At 35.7% G+C, this 13,019-nt stretch overlaps 1 protein-coding gene across 3 annotated transcripts in view; it reads right to left on the bottom strand.

The window, feature by feature from the left end:
- Positions 1–13,019, bottom strand: part of Nup153 (nucleoporin 153) — a 121,999-nt gene that overhangs the window by 79,250 nt on the left and 29,730 nt on the right. For 2 of the 3 annotated variants that reach the window (XM_081743451.1, XM_081743452.1), the window contains exon 3: positions 5,999–6,157. The exons of the other annotated variant lie outside the window; for it this stretch is intronic. In XM_081743451.1, coding sequence (XP_081599577.1) covers positions 5,999–6,157 — 159 coding nt within the window. The remainder of the gene's footprint in view (positions 1–5,998; positions 6,158–13,019) is intronic. 3 annotated transcript variants of the gene reach the window in all.

The raw sequence follows: 13,019 nt of genomic DNA, 5'->3' as shown, positions 1-13,019 counted from the left end.
CCGTGACGTCAGCGTGATTGTAGCACCAAAAGGGCCTGCTTCCCAACAACACGAAGCAGCTGAATGAAAGGGTTGAGAATGTGTGTATCATAAGAAATTTATTTTACTGATGTTATTGAACAAAACATAAATAGAATATATAGCATGTTCCGTAAGACATGAATGAGGGCGTTACGAAAAAAGACAAAATGAAAAGTGCCTATACTCATGCACGAAGTTAAACAAAATTATTTTGATTAAACAAGTCACAAGTATTTGAAACGGAAATTCATTCCTCCTCCTTTTCAAGTTGCGAATTTTGCTATTTTGCTATTACATTCTAATTGGAATGCTGTTTATCAAGTTTTTTTGAATAGAGAGGATCGCTACCGAAGATATTTTCCACTTTATTTTCTTTAAGGTAGAGAAACACCTCTCTACTCAAACGATCGGCATTTTGTTAGCATTTTTTATATTAATATAGAGGACAGAAATTCAATTTTCAGTGACCAAATATTTCTGTCTGTTGCTCTACTATAAAGAAGAGTAATCTATTTCCCTTCGAAATTGAAAATATACGAAATGGAACTATTAGTTGAACGTCCTACGTTTATGCCTTTTAGGCTAAAGAAGACAGATGATCAAGGAAAAAGAATGATTCAGAGGTTAAATTTTTGGGCTCTCCCACCAGAAATCGAACCCGGGACCGTGCGCACCAAAAATTGCTCCCCCCCCCCTTTTGGTCTCCGCTGCGGGTGTCACTGTTTAGGACTATACTATAAAACCAAAGTAATCCATAGTAATCCAGCGTCTCTCAATTAGAAAAGAACGGAGTCTGTGTGCCATTAAGCAATAACGAGCCCGCCTGCATTGCTGGTTACGACGATGTTTTTTTTTTCACATCCCAAGCTTCCTTCCAGAAAATTTTGTCCGGGGGGCAGAATCAAAATGCGAAGAGGTTGGACCGGATAGCAATTAAATTTTTCTTAGTTCCGAGGGTAATTGTCCAACTCGACAAGGGCAAAATCCCCCAAAATTATGACCAGAAGAAACACCACTACTACCAGACGCGTATTTGTTCTTTGCAAGTTTGTTTTTTGTGAATCGGTCTCATTTTCTTCCAAGCTGCCGTGACTTACTTCTCTTACCAATTGAGTCGAGTGCCAACTGGAAGAATTCGTAACTATTCCAAAAGCTAACTATTTAGTGGTTGTCACAGTGGAAAATGCGGGAAGTTACTACCGATGTACTATAAATACGTCTCCTCATGGTAAGAAATAGGAGCTCCCTGCCATATGCTCAATGTTACTAGATCCAGTGGCAACAATCGTTGCAACTGAGAATGTGAACCTCTTTCTTTCAGGTTTCTTAAATCAACTGTTTAGAGATATATTTATAGTGTTCTGCGCTGAAGAGCAAAAATTTATTTTTACTGAACCACTTTAATACTTAAAAAAAATAGTGTTAAAAAAAAGTATGTGCCTGCACAGCCATGCAACATATAGTACCAGCCACCCCTGATAGAAACGGTACCATATCAGTATGATGGAGAACATATTTCGGTTTCTTCCAACAGTAAATGTATGAAAATATCAACATGAAACTAAGAACTGCATATTAGGAAACTTTCTTACTTCCACAGTATAATGAATATTATATATTTTACGATAATCTAAATTGCAAATTCCAACCGTTCCTTTTTTCTCTTCTTTCATTTACCTACAAATTGATAACTAAAAAAGTCTAGTCTTTGTTACTTTTTTTCTGAGAGGATTGTTAGCATTGTGTCCTCATAGGGCCACGCCCTTAAACACCCAGAAGTTTTGTGGCTACTTTTGCCTGGCCCCATCTCCCCCCTCCCCCCCCCCCCCACACACACACACAAAAAAAAAGGTGCATTCCGGTAACAAAATAGTTTTACACAGCTTGTCTGAAAGAATATTGTTCCATTGAAACTTTGAACACTTCGTATTGGCACTAGAAAAGCATACAAAAAATTGGTTCAAAAATTATTAAAAAGACAGATCGTGTAGCATAAATATTGTTGGGAAACTGCTACATTCCTTTTAAGGACTATAAAAGCCCCGCTGATCAGGAACCATAGTTACTCGATATAAAATGAAATCTGAGTTTTACGTTCCACGGTTATGCCGGTTTGGCTAAAGAAGACGGTGATAATGAGAAATGAATGAAATGGTGGAATGAGGAAAGTGGGAGGAAACGGGAGAACCCCGAGGAAACCCACGCACACGGTGTTTGTCCACCACAACGTTCACTTGGCGGGAGCATGGTTTGAACCCGGGACCCCATGCACCAGAGGCGAACGCTCTACCAGTGAGCCACCGCGGCCCCTACTCGATATAAGCAAGGAACTGCATAATCTTTAAAGGAACTTGACAGAAAAAAAGTTTTCATTTAGTCTATATAGTATTTTTAAATATAACAAATTAACCTTTTCCTTTTAGTTTCAAAAACCACCTTATATAAAATAACATACAATCACAAACACAAAGTATCGTTATTCTGTAAGACTTAACCCAGCAAGATGTGAACTCATTTCTAACAACAAACATACTACACATATCAGGGCTCATAGTGGTCTGGTCTCTTGTAAATAGTTGAAAAGTGCCCAAAAGTACACGAAAAAGTGACCAAAATCTCATCGTGCCCCTTTTTTCCTTTGTCAATTACTCCATCCTCTCTCTCTTTGTTGTCTTGTTTCATCTTTTCTTTACTTCTTCTTTTTGAACTTTCTCCATTCTTAGGTTTTCTAAGTATGCTTTGTATTTACGGTAACCAGACTTAGCATATGTAAGAAGCTTCTGAGTAAGTGGAACCAGTTCTGGCCTATTTCCGAATTTCTTCATGCCAGACATTATATTTAACTTACCATTGAGAGTTCTCAAAGCCAAACACATACAAGAAGCATAATACAAGACGAACATGATGAACCACACAAACACACACACACACACACACACACACACACAACATTGAACGGAGCGTTAACTATTAAGAGAGAAAACAAAGTCGATTATGACAGAAGAAAGAATAGACACAGAAGAGTTCTCAACCCCATCTTCAGAGCTTAAGCATCCACCAACCATCTACTGTGCTTTAGAAAGAATAAAAGCTGAAGTGAGAACAAAGCTGACTGTTTCACATGTGGCAGCAAGTACTGAAGTTTTCAGAAGAGTAGTGAGTAACATGTTTCTGCCTTTTCCCATTTATTTTTATAATATTTTTCTTCGAAAACTGCCAATGCAATACATAAATCACACGAAAAAGTCACTTTACCTACCAAAAAAGTAACTTTTAGTGACAAATTTGAAAAAAAAAAAAGTAACTTTTAGTGACCAACTTGAAAAAAAGTAACTTTTAGTTTTTTAAAAAAAAGTGACTCGCTATGACCCCTGACATATGCACTTCCCCTGGTTAGTCTTGCTTTGAACATAGTTTTTAATGTACTATTTTGAAGTCTGAATAGATATCTGGTTACAGCATATGAACTAGCGTATACAACCTCATTTTCTAACATAAGTAAACTATCATACTATAAATATGAATACCGCTTTCTTCAGAAGGATTCAGTGCTAAGCGACTCACCATACTAAAACATAAAAAAATTACCTTTTTTTTTTTTTTTTTTTTGCTTGTTTTCCACAAATGAAAGGAGATAATGAAATGTAACTCACCACAATTGCAGATGTTATTCTACAACAGAGAATATCAACCTGACAAATTTTCAGTGCTGCCATCCATAGAAATTAACCCTTTGGGGATTCCATGGTACAATTTGTACCATACGGGTGTTTCGTGGAACATTGCGTTATAACTCTCCTATTTGAGCTTTTTCGTCCGTTTTTCTTCTTTTAAATCAAGAGGCATTGCAGAAGACATTACGTATGGTTTCACACCTTCCTGCGTCGAGACATAGGAGGTAATGACGTCATAATTCTAAAATATATATTTTCGTGTAATATTTTGGGGGGGGGGTATGTAAAGTATTTTTGGTGGCCTTATTTTTGCACGTAGAAGATTGAAATTTTGCACAAACATTCAGTCCACCGAGTAGTATTTACCAATTTTTTTTTCAGATTTCTGCGTTAAAACAGGGGGGGATCCAGAGGGTCAAAAAGTTGAAAAAAGGGATATTTTTACCCAAAAATCCCGTTTTTCCTCATTTTCCCGCCTTAGATATACGATGGAGACAAGTGAATGGTACCGCCTGAAAGGCAGTTCTATTCTGAAGAGAATGATGTGCGACACATGGTCCTAGGGTAATTAGGGAAGTGTCAGGGAATTTTTATCAAAATATACTTCTGTATAGGGGAATTTTGGACATTTTCGGTATTATTTTTTTGCGGGCTTATTTTTACACCTAGAAGATTGAAATTGTGCATAAACATTCAGTCCACCGAGTGGTATTTACCAGATTTTTTTCAGATTTCTGCGTTAAAACAGGGGGGTACAGAGGGGCTAAACGATGAAAAAGGGAAATTTTTACCAAAAAATCACTTTCACGGGATTTTCCCGCCTTAGATACATGATGGGGACAAGTGAATGGTACCGCCTGAAAGGCACTTTTATTCTGAAGAGAATGATGGGCGAAACACAACCCTAGGGTAATCAGGGATGTCACAGGGAATGTTTAAAAATTTCCCTCTGTATACGGGAATATGGGACATTGTCGGTATATATATATATATTTTTTTTTTTGGCGGGCTTACTTTTGCACCTGGAAAATTGGAATTGTGCATAAATATTCAGCCCACCGAGTAGTATTTACCAGATTTTTTTTCAGATCCCTGCGTTAAAACAGGGGGGTCCCCGGGGGGCTAAAAGTTGAAATAAAGGATATTTAGACCCAAAAAATCCCTTTTTTTCGGGATTTTCCCGCCTTAGATACATGATGGAGACACGTGAGTCATACCGCCTGAAAGGCAGTTCTATTCTGAAGAGAATGATGGGCGAAACATGACCCTAGGGTAATTAGAGATGTCTCAGGAAATTTTTTACCTGAGATCATGGTGTTTTACGGTAATTTGGGGCATGGTAGGAATTCCTGATAAAATTTATCCCGCCCTTGGTATTCAAGATAAAAACTTGAAATTTGGCACACACATTTAGTATACCAAGTACTATTTATCAGATTTTTTTAGATGGCTACGTTCACACAGGGCCGCTCCAGAGGGGCCCAAATTGCGAGAAAAAAATTTCCCTCCAAAATTTTCCTTTGACATCATTTTTCCCGCTCCTGGTATATGGTATGAGCATGCAAGTGGTACCATTTGAAAGCCAGCTCCATTCTGAAAAGAATGAGGTATGAACCATGATCCTAGGATAAATAGTGACGATGCAGTAACTGCTTGACTGAAAGTCTAAAAAAATAGCCCAAAAAGCTGGAATCCGGAAAGGGTTAATGTTGCCAAAATAGCATTTCCCCCAAAATCTAAGTTACGACAGCGAGTACAAGAAAAAACTTAATCTCATGTGATTATGTATCATGTTGTTTTGGTATCCTGTGAACTACTTTTTAAATAATAGTTATATTTAGTTTGTTTTAGTAGTTTTAACATACAGTTATTAAAATTAAATAATAATGTTATTTAAAAAGTAGTTCACAGGATACCACAACAACACGATACGTAATCAAAATGCAGTTGAGTTCGTTCCTCTAGTGGCTATTAACTTAGATTTTTGGGGAAATTTTATTCTGGCAACACTAATTTCTATGCATGGCAATACTGAAAATTCATCATCATCATCATCATTTCTGTTGTAGAATAACATTATCTATGCCTGTGGTAAGTTGTATTACATTATCTTCTTTCACTTATGAAAAACAAGCAAACGAAAAATGGTAAATTTTGTATTATTTTTAGTATGTCAGGCTGTTAAGCTCTTGGCCAACGTCTCATACAGTCTCAGCGCGGAAAGGGACGCCTAACTCCAATCCAACAGACCTTGCTTGCTTCAAAACTTCACGTTAATAACGGTAAAGAAATCACATGCTTACCATTAACTTCCTCAGTTATATTACTGATCTCAAATAACAGATTCCGTCTCACAGCAGGAGTTGAAGACACAGGATAATCTGTATTGGAATTCGGAACTGAGATATCCGGGAAATCATAACTCAGATAGGACTCGTCCTGTATTCTTCTACGTGTGGCCACTGAAATTGTATTTTTGGTAGTATTATTTTACTAAAAATGCACCACATACACAAAGATAAGATTAACAAGATGTATTACAGATTATTCGTATATTCCCTTAAGAAATAAGGCTCGACTTGTTCTCAACTTATAAAAGAAAAAATCCCGACCCAAAACTCTTTAACAACAATACATTACAAAAGCATAGTCACTACCCGCATTAGTAACTTGCTTCTCATCCTATGAACGTAACAGTCAAATCGAGATTCGAATTTCAATCAATTTGAACAATGTTGGCATTATGCTCACGCATTGATTTCGAAATAAAAAAATCCAATCCAAGTTACTGAGCTCTGGAAATAGCTTACGAAGCGAAAGTTCTTGTGCCAATGAAGTCAACAGATATCGATTCTTTCCTACGACATTAGATCCGCTACAGTATATCAACATGTATCTCGTATTTGCCATACCTGTAGCACCTAAAAGAATCACTTATCGACCAGATTTGTACAAAATTTAACACTACTATCCATTTCATAAAGATAGGCCCCTGACTTCGCGGTGCTGCCCTGACGTTCACTCAAAACTTATATTGCATTGTCGTATTTTGTTAGAATTGTTGGAATGTTGTCTTTTCAATACTTAAGACATAAAAATTTTCTTTGTACTGTGTAGTGAAAAACAAATAGGAATTAATGAAAAAGTGCCTGTTTTATCGTACTTTTTTGCTAGAGTAATGTTTATAGGACTATATCTCGGAAAGGAGATCACACGAAATAATTCCCTGTGCACGATGTGTAGGTGCATCTATTACCTGTAAGTTCTAAAAATTTCATTACTCAACACCCAGTAATTTTCTTGTTATTTAGTAAAAGGTGAGACATCATTATCTCTGAATTGCTGCGGTGTATTATCAAACTGAAAAAACTTTTAGAAAGATCTTAAAGTAACTTTTTCAACCAAGCTGTTTCGATTTGTTTTAAAAAGATAAACAGTAACAAATATGACATTATGATTTTCTCAGCTCTGCGCCTTTCGCTATCGCAGATTATTCGGAGTACCACGTGGCCACATTTTCCTGGCGCGTATATACTCTCAGCCCGACGGGTATTTAAACTTGTCACTCACACTGTTCAGCACTTTGCAGAGGTATTTTTAAAATTTCATATCTCCAAAGATTTTAAACTAATTTCTGAGAAATTAACAGGGTATACAGTAAACATACCTATTGTTTAAAAAGAGAGAAACGAACTGTTTACCTTGTTTAGATTTGGATGTGATGATCCTCGAAAATTTGTTGCTTTTTGTCAGTTCTTTTCACTTACTGCACGCAGTACAAAATACATTTGCACCGAAACAAATACACACACGAAGTTTTTATGATATGATATAATCTTAGTTGATATGTAATATTGAGTTTACACTTCACAGAAAATCTGTTTTCAGATCTAGGAGTCCCAGTATTTTAGTGTTGTACATTTCGAAGCATTTCCCCACACAGAGTTCAACTTCATATATCAGACAATAAACGCTAATATTTTATTAAAAACTTCTTTCGCCGTGCGGATGCTACACACTTAGCATCTCCTTTGTCCTACTCTATTAGGATTTGCGAATATTAGGGGAACTTTGTATGGGTAATCGCCCCCTTGCTACCAGTCTTCCACGGGTGAAGACTGGGATAGTCCCTGTAGTTCAGTGCCTGCTGAGTGCAGCAGTTTTTCTGCTACGTTCACATAAAAAGTTCAAAGTGCGATTTGTTTCCCTGATTTCTTCCTGTACAGTATGTGAGCACTGAGTGATAAGTCAAACAGCAGAAAAATCAAAAAACATCTTCTTCCATCATTTGATAGACATACTAATAGCTCTTACGTAGTTGACTTGTAAAAATCGCGTAAAGCTGGCTACAAAGCACATGTGAATAATCAATGTAAAAGATTCCTTGTTTTCAATTGAAGTAACACGCTTTTACTTAGCGGTATTTTTTCTTTTTCTCAATCTGGTGTTTTGCGTATTGATTCATTTCTTTTTGTACTATTCCCGGCGAGAGCTTATGTGGTTTGGATTCCACGTTAATCAGTAGGTCCATGTCTCATATCGCCTCTGCTGAATGGCACGTTAAACTCAAAATCAACTTTTTTTTACTATAAAACTTCATCGGTAAAAATAGCTGCAACACTTTATATGGGGAATACTCTGTACATAACCCAGCATTTTGATTAATTCCCGGGACACCATTAAACAGGGATTTTGCATACACTTGAGTTTTATCGCTCCAAATTAAATCAGAATCTGCCTTCAAATAGGAAAGACGCGATTCTTTTTCCTTCTTTCAGGGCGCAACCTTAGGTTCACTTGAAACAGAGTTACTATCTTCTTCACTCCCGGATAATCCGCCACTGAGCACAGAATAATCAATGTTATTACTATCTAACTCATAACCATCTGTATCGGAATCATTCATTAGTTCTGCAATTTCATTATCGCTCAAAATTATGCCACTTCCTTCTGTAATGCCACCGCTCGTAGAAGGAATATTCAGATTTTTTTTTTCAATAAAAAAGCACGAGAAATACTTAGGAAAAATATAAATGCACGTTCGCCTGTCTCACTCCAATGAGCACATATGATGTGAGTGTGTAAGTTTTTTACGCTTACGAGCTGAAGGGAAGTGTTGAAAACGTAATCAGTGCGACGTGATTAGACGCAAAAACAGCTCTCGTTACCTAAATAAAACAAAGGACCCATGTTTCTCTATTACATTCAGCAGGGGAATTGATCACAGAACCACCTGGCTGAACATGTGATTGAAAGGCCACATTTCTTTTTTACCCTTTAACATGTTCGTAAGCTGGTATGTGTGTATACTGATAGATCTTGAGGTAGAAATGGAGCCATTGTTAATAAGTGTCCAGGAAGATAGCAGGAGCTATGATGAGTCAACGACTGACGAAAGTGAATGAGATAAGTAGATTAAGAAGAGATGAGTTTTTGGATGTGTTACTTCAACTTTTTTTTTTTCCGATTACATTGAGATAGGTACATGCATTGTTATTATTTGTAAGATGTTGTGAAAGGCTATGAGATCTTAAATGCTTTATTCCTATTACGTTCTTATGAAGTAGGCTTCGCGCTGGAAGCTTCCTGAACGCGACAACACAGCATAACGGCGTTGCCGCACTTCCAGTTACTGTATGCTGTTTCTTCATATAAGCGCGGGGAATTTAAAGGCTGGACTGCAACATGGCTCTCCGCTTGACGCATAGAATATGTTCGAATAAACATTTTTATTTAAAAAATAAATACTCTACCAACTAAACCCTTTTCATTAAAAGTTTCAAATATTTGGGACACTAGAGTTCCAAATTTTCGAACTGTGATTTGTACGTTTCTCTACCTACCACGGTAAAGGAGATCATACTGTCATACATTTATTTCAATTACACAAAAAGTATCAAGTGATGAAAATTGAACTTCTCACAACTTACAGTTAATGGATTCCTCTACATATTGTACACAGCAAATTATTTCACGTGATCTCCTTTCCGAGATATAGTCCTATAAACATTGATTTACCAAAAAAGTACTATAAAATACGCACTTTTTCATTAATTTCTATTTTTTTTTTTTCTCATTACACAGTACAAAGAAAATTTTTGTATCTTAAGTATTGAAAAGACAACATTCCAACAATTCTAACGAGGTACGACAATGCAATATAATTCTTGAGTGAACGTCAGGGCAGCACCGCGAAGTCAGGGGCCTATCTTTATGAAATGGATAGTAGATGTTTTGAGAGAAGTATTTTAGAACTTCTACAGTGTTTCCTGATCAATATCTGTAATTTTTACGTGAATTTCTATTTGATGTCTCATAATATGAGAATCAAATCTATACACGTATCATTTTTACTATCTCTATTTAAGTGAAGCTAACAAATTTTCGAAGGTGCAAATCGAAATAAAATCCATACATTTACTCCCTCTATTTTTGCACTTCACACAAGCCACCATAACATAAGAGAAAATAAACTATTTAATAGTAATTTCTGTACTTTCAAGAAACAAAGCAATAAGGTGATTACTTCAATATTAACAATGTACGGTTCACGTTGAGTATTCCGTCGTACAATGGATTTCGCACGTCGCTGTAACTTAGAAGAACTCTTTCACTTTTCTCAGATTTTTTTTTTTTTAATTGGTCAGGTAGAAAAGTTAGAAAAACATTACAGCTTCATATCTAGTTATAGGCAGCACCCTTTTAAAAAGGTATGCAAAAGAAGTGAGATTCAAGAAAAATAATAGTTGCGTTTTGTACAACACTGACAACGTTTGGGAGGTGATTTCTGACACCAAGATGTCAAAAGGTACAGACCAAACTGGGTGCTGAAATGCATCCTTTCGGAGTTATAAGTTCCCCTAAAACAAATGAAATTTAAAGGTCCGTAGCTCCAAAACTATGGGATCTACTGTAGTCGGGTCAAGACTTCAATTCGGAACTTAAATGTGCGCTATCCAAAAATATGTGTTTCAGAATCCTAAGGTACTCACACAACAATTTTTATAGAGTCAGTTTGGCTACGGGTATATAATTTGAAGTACTCACCAACTACCTCTATAAAAATTGTTGTGAAAGTACCACAGGATTTTGAAGCATGTATTTTTGGATAGCAAACATATTAGTTCCTCACTGAAGTCTTGACCCGACTATGGTGGGTTCCATAGTTTTGGAGCTATGGACTATTAAATTTTATTTTTTCATGTTTTGGGCAGCCCGTAACTCCGAAAGGAAGCATTTTTGCACCCAGGTTGGTCTGTACTTTTTGTCTTATGTTAGGAATCACCTCCTAAATGATGTCAGTTTTGTTTTGAAACAGCCTGTATATATAGATTGAAACGCTTCACGACAAACTACGTAACTGAGATTTGGACATTTATCATGAGAGGAATATGTACACAGAGTTATATGTTTATAGGTCAGCCTTTAATTGCTTTGATTTTAAAAATTAAATAATTGGTTCTGCCTTGTACGGGAAGTAAAACTATCTTCAACAAGAAGAGGGGTGAGGACAACTATCCTCTGTCCTTGATTCCAGCACTAGTTTTCTTTCTTTCTTTTATCGTCATATTAAGTAGTGCTCAGAACCTTACGGAAACAGGGACATTCGGTACTTACATTTAAATGCTAAGTTCTTCAAGAGACTTTGAACTAAACTTTCTAACGTTTACAAAGCGACCTAACAAGCTCCTGACAAGGGTAGAAGCTTCTTCATGCACTAGGTAAGTTAGTGGCTTCGTTGTTTGAAACAGCTGTAAACATTTCTGGAATGGTAATGACACATGCACTAGAAAATGCAACTGGCTAAGAGTTGTCAAACTAGGATCTTCTACATACTACAGGTTCATTTACATCAATCGTTTTGTTTTAACCCTAGAACGCAGAACATGGGTCAAAAATGACCCAGCAGTAATTTATGTATAGATTTTTGTCTGCAATATTTGTTGCACAGTAGTTTTTCTCCGTGACATCTTCTATTGGTTTGTTTACTACATAAAAATAATGTATTTAAGTTTTTGGTTTTGTATTTATTTTTTACATTTTATTATATATATTTCTATACGTAGTATACATAACATGGGTCATTTCTGACCCGCGGTATATTTTAGTATTAGATTACTATTATATATTAGTATTAGTATATAATACTAATACTAATCTTTATAGTAGTATTAGATTAGTTCTTTACTATAACAAATTAGTATTTGTTTTACTAAAATGTTATTATATTTGTAGTAGTATTATTACTACTAGTCTTGTACTTTGAATTGGATTTTTTTTAAAATATGTACTCTGAACAGACTAATCTTATGGACCATGTTATGGACCCATGGACCCATCATAAAGAGCCATGTTATGGAAACTAAGGTACAATTTATGTCATGCGTTTAAGGGTTAACTCTGCTCTCGTCTAGAAAGCTCTCAGATAAATTATTTTACTGCCGCTGATTAATAGGCCTTTCAGCAGCTGAAATCAAAGTTAACCACAGTCTTCCAACCAAGGGGCAGCTTTAAGATCCACGAAAATGTTAACTGCATACATTTATTTTTGATTGCACACTACGACTTATTTTTGAAAGTATGACCTTCCTCACTAAAACGTAGGAAAAGGACAACCTGAATCTTTGTAATAACCACACAATTTGGAATAAGTCACTTCTCGAATATTTCAGATAAAGTAGTTCATTGTTAATTATTTTCCGCTTCATTTTAAACTAAGTCGTCCTTTCCCTCAATCTAAATGTGGCCATCATATTGAAATAACTTAAGAAAATGTTAGTTAACATAACCAAGATTGTGTTACATTTGGAAAAAATAAAGAAAAAAAAACAATGGAAAGTGATTGTCTTGCCTGTCTTCCTCGGTAGTATAGTGGTGTCTTGCCAATCAAAAACACAGAAGAATTAAATTTCTTTTCTGCGTAATTTTCTAGTACGCACAAACTACTGCTCAGTAAATTCAACAAGTAACATTTTAAGTAATTATGGAGAATCATCTTAGGATTATTCTTTGATTTTTGCAATATTTTACACAGTGTCTGAAATAAAGATTGGGTTGAAAGCATTCTTATTTAACTTTTAAATTATATTCTGTAACGACTTTCAATGGTTACGTTGAACCCAAAACTCATTTTTAATCATTATGAATTTCATTTTCAGCAACTCATTCGAATCAACTAAATCTCATACTTGATTTATAGGTAAATAAACTGCATATGACATTTATTTCACTCCAGTTCATTATATTATATCCAGTATTAAAAACAGTAAATTATAAAACAATACAACATGTTTCAATAGTTCCTTACCACTGCTTTTAAAATCC

Source organism: Thermobia domestica, chromosome 17, assembly GCF_964235325.1.
Source record: "Thermobia domestica chromosome 17, izTheDome1.hap1.1, whole genome shotgun sequence".
NCBI lineage: Eukaryota > Metazoa > Arthropoda > Insecta > Zygentoma > Lepismatidae > Thermobia > Thermobia domestica.
This window is presented reverse-complemented; position numbering and strand designations above follow the sequence as displayed.